Source organism: Triticum dicoccoides, chromosome 6B, assembly GCF_002162155.2.
Source record: "Triticum dicoccoides isolate Atlit2015 ecotype Zavitan chromosome 6B, WEW_v2.0, whole genome shotgun sequence".
In the NCBI taxonomy this organism is placed as follows: domain Eukaryota; kingdom Viridiplantae; phylum Streptophyta; class Magnoliopsida; order Poales; family Poaceae; genus Triticum; species Triticum dicoccoides.
In genome coordinates, this window is record NC_041391.1 from 423,912,671 (window position 1) to 423,914,882 (window position 2,212).

Below are 2,212 nucleotides of genomic sequence, written 5' to 3' on the forward strand. Positions count from 1 at the left end.
ATTAGTTTTTACTGTATTTAATCCTGATCACCCCAAATTATATTCAAATTTGAACAAATTCACACTACATTTTGGCTGTTCAGTTTGACGAATGCAACCAGTTTCTGATCATCCAGACGAGCTAAGAAGTCAAGCGTGTGCTTTCTCTTCTTTTTATTCAAAATTTTCAGGGTATTACCATTGGGTGAAGGTGTCTCTGAAAACCTCTCATGTGTATTACCATGGATCATTGCCCTTATCGGAACCTAAGGTTTATCACTCCAAATGCGGTTTCCTGTACTTGAGCCAAGTGCAAAAGGAAGTGATAAACTGAATCCAGGCGGCTTGCAACACATAATAGTAGGCTGAGTCTATCATCATGCATCGACTATGAAGTTTGAGACGAAAGTTGCTGACTGTTGAGTTTAGAACCTCAAGTAGCCATCTGTATGGTTTAACATCTTTTTAATAGCTACTCAAAAAACATATTATTATCCGTTGTTCGCTCTATGCTTGTCCCCTTCTCTGTGAAACCTGGCCCTGTAAATTCCAATCAAGCTGTGATTCTTTTAATTCTGGATATTTAGACATCTATTACAGTAATCCAAAACTATCCTTACTGTGATGTTATGACTTATGTTCCATGTTGCTGATCGACATGACGTATTCCCCACCAGAATCAATCAAGATGACTTATGTTCCATGTTGCTGATCGACATGACTTACTGTATGCTTGTCCCCTTCTTTGTGAAACCTGGCCCTGTAAATTCCAATGAAGCTATGATTCTTTTGATTCTGGACATTTAGACATCTATTACAGTAATCCAAAATTATCCTTACTGTGATGTTATGACGTATGTTCCATGTTGCTGATCGACATGACTTACTCCCGGCCAAGCTGTACAATTTATTCCATTGGTTTTGACTAACACGATGACGATCATCCACATGTTCTTTTGTTGAAAAATCTTGTGAGTGTACAGTCTAAAACCTTTACTAGTTGACCGGGGTGTAAGTCAATAACTGCTGGAAGTGTCTCACGGTTGCATGTGTAATTCTCACTTGTTGGATTTGTAGAGTTTGTATCTTTCTAGGTCATATTCTGTAATGAATACCAAACTACTAACACTGCAATGTTTTTGCTTTCAGAACGAAGCAGTTATAAGGGCTTCTGCTCAAGCAGAATCATCGTCAACTTCAAACACAGCTGCCGCATCTGAGAAACAGCAGTAGCTTGCTAGTCAACTCATGGTTTGTGGTGAAGAAACTGATATGCAGTTAAAAGATGGGCGTTGAACTTGCATAACATGCTGAATCCTAAAACACATCCTTCCGTATATTTTTAAGTTTGTCTTGTCAGAAGTTTGAACAAGTGCATGCATGTACACATCGAGTTTCTTCATCAAGAGGATATTTCTTGCCGCCATGGGCATCTCTGCCCCCCCTGCTTACATAAGCTTGTAGCATCTCTTCCCACTTCATGAAAGTTCACTATTTCTCCTTTTTTTTGTTTATGACATTAGTACATTAGTTGTCTGAAACTAATTAGGGCCATTTGTGATGAGATTTTTTCTTAGAATTGTGAAGATATCTGTGACCATGATTTGTTTGTTTTGCTCCGTTCTGCATCATGCCTAGGCCGCCGAATCTACTTTTCTGCTGATGCAGTGTGCCCATTCTAGTCGTTTTTTTTTCTTCTAAGGCCAGGCCAACTTCAACGCACCGACCAATTTTGTCTGCGTCAGTTTGGGTTGAAATGGACAGAAAGCACAGTTTGAGTCGTTGAAATGGACAGAAAACACGGTTTGAGTCGAAACGGACAGAAAACATGGCCTAACGTGTTGATGCAAACAGATGGTTGCCTGTTTTATTTCCGTCGCCGACCCATTTCTGGCCAAAATTTGGGCCAGGTTTGTGTCACGGCGTGAACACGCGCAACGCCTGTCCTTGTCCTCCTCCGGCCTGTCTGTTGGAGGCGCATTCACCGCATTCGCCCCTTTCCCCAAAATTGTCTCGCCTTCCCGCCAGCTCGCCATTGCTGATGAGCCAAATCCCGCTACCATCGCCTTCCCGGCCACCATGGTTGACGGTGTGCCACCCGCTCTGATCCCCCAAAGAAGCCCAAGAAGGTGTGCGCGCCGGAGGAGATGACCATGGAGATGACGAAGAGGGATGGTCGGAGGGCCAAAGAGGCGGAGAAAAAAGTCGGCATCCGCAACATGCCGTCGTTGCG

The 2,212-nt window shown here is 42.8% G+C and overlaps 1 protein-coding gene across 1 annotated transcript in view; it reads left to right on the forward strand.

Moving 5' to 3' along the window:
* The window catches only part of LOC119324076, a 15,917-nt gene extending 14,335 nt beyond the window's left edge, over positions 1-1,582 (forward strand). The window contains exon 2 of the mRNA XM_037597822.1: positions 1,129-1,582. Coding sequence (XP_037453719.1) covers positions 1,129-1,212 — 84 coding nt within the window. The 3' untranslated portion in view covers positions 1,213-1,582. The remainder of the gene's footprint in view (positions 1-1,128) is intronic.
* The last annotated feature ends 630 nt before the right edge of the window (positions 1,583-2,212 follow it).